Source organism: Nicotiana tabacum, chromosome 6 (genome assembly GCF_000715075.1).
Source record: "Nicotiana tabacum cultivar K326 chromosome 6, ASM71507v2, whole genome shotgun sequence".
NCBI classification, from domain to species: domain Eukaryota; kingdom Viridiplantae; phylum Streptophyta; class Magnoliopsida; order Solanales; family Solanaceae; genus Nicotiana; species Nicotiana tabacum.
The window spans coordinates 118531076-118532434 of record NC_134085.1 but is presented as its reverse complement, the minus strand read 5'-3'; the positions used below and the strand labels follow the sequence as shown (position 1 = coordinate 118532434).

Below are 1359 nucleotides of genomic sequence, written 5' to 3'. Positions count from 1 at the left end.
TAGAAGAGGAAAAAGAGGTAAAAAGAACGTGTTTGAGTAAAATGTGGGTGAGGGTTTGGGAGAGAGAAACGTGGGAGGGGTGGGATATACGGTACCTTGAATTAAGGAGGGATATACGCTGCATTAATTGTACCCTTAAAATACATTATGGTATAGAATTGGTAATTTGGTATACTAAATGTAATTATATCAAACTTTAAACATTAAGGGTAATAATGTTTTCTATGTGGTATAAGAATGTACATAAATTGTATGGGCAAATGGGGCCAATCGGCGGGACCCAACTCTCCTTTCGAACCCAATCAATATTCTCTATAAAGACAGTACCCGTTCCTCTCCAGCATCAAATTAACCAAAATATTCTTTACAAAAATGGCCGCAGCAAAGCTTCTATTTCTTGCAGCTGTGCTCTCTCTCTTCTACCTCTCCGGCGCGGCGGATACCGCCACCAGTTTCATCAAAAACTCTTGCAAACCCACAACGTATCCCGATCTGTGCGTCGCTTCTCTTTCCGGTTACGCACCAACCATAAAGAACAGCCAAGAACAGCTAATCAAAACAGCCTTGTCCGTAAGCCTGGACAGAGCCCAATCCACAAAGGGATTCGTAAGCAAGCTCTTGAAATTCAAGGGATTAAAGCCCAGAGAATACGCAGCTATTAAAGATTGCATAGAGGAGACAAGTGATAGTGTAGATCGGCTAAGCAAATCGGTGAGTGAGCTCAAGGAAGTGGACCATAGCCGTGGGAAGGATTTCTTGTGGCATATTAGCAACGTGGAGACATGGGTCAGTGCTGCTATCACCGATGAGAATACTTGTACCGATGGGTTTGCGGGTCGGGCCTTAAATGGTAGAATTAAGGCTTCGATTAGAAACCGGATCGCTAATCTAGCTCAGGTCACTAGCAATGCACTGGCCTTAATCAACCAATATGCTGCAAAGCATTAATTGATAAGCTCCATTTTTATGTATACAGATAGTTTGATGAGTGTTTGTCCTTTCCTTTTTATTTGGGGGTTGGGGTTGGGTGAGGGTTTATGGGAGTGGTTTTTATGCAGGAGGATCAGTAATTAAGTGAATGTAATCCACATATTATAATGTGATAAGTTTTGTTGGATATTTTGCTTTGTTGTATTAAAATTAATACTTATTTTATTTTATTTTGTGCGACACTATTTTTTAATAAGTCATTTTCTATTTGAAATAATATAAATTTAAATTATTCATTTCATTTTTAATGAAACTTTTATCGCTATGCAAATATTATTGCATGTTTAAAAAGAAATTAAGTATCAAAAGTTTTACGATTACACAAATGTTATAATATATTTAAAATCACAAGTTTCAAAACTCTTTATT

General features: G+C 37.7%; 1 protein-coding gene across 1 annotated transcript; it reads left to right on the top strand.

The window, feature by feature from the left end:
- Nucleotides 1-334: 334 nt before the first annotated feature.
- Nucleotides 335-1155, top strand: LOC107785790 (21 kDa protein-like). Its single transcript, XM_016607163.2, has one exon. It carries the CDS (start codon nucleotides 373-375, stop codon nucleotides 946-948), a length of 576 nt encoding a protein of 191 aa, XP_016462649.1. The 5' UTR covers nucleotides 335-372; the 3' UTR covers nucleotides 949-1155.
- The last annotated feature ends 204 nt before the right edge of the window (nucleotides 1156-1359 follow it).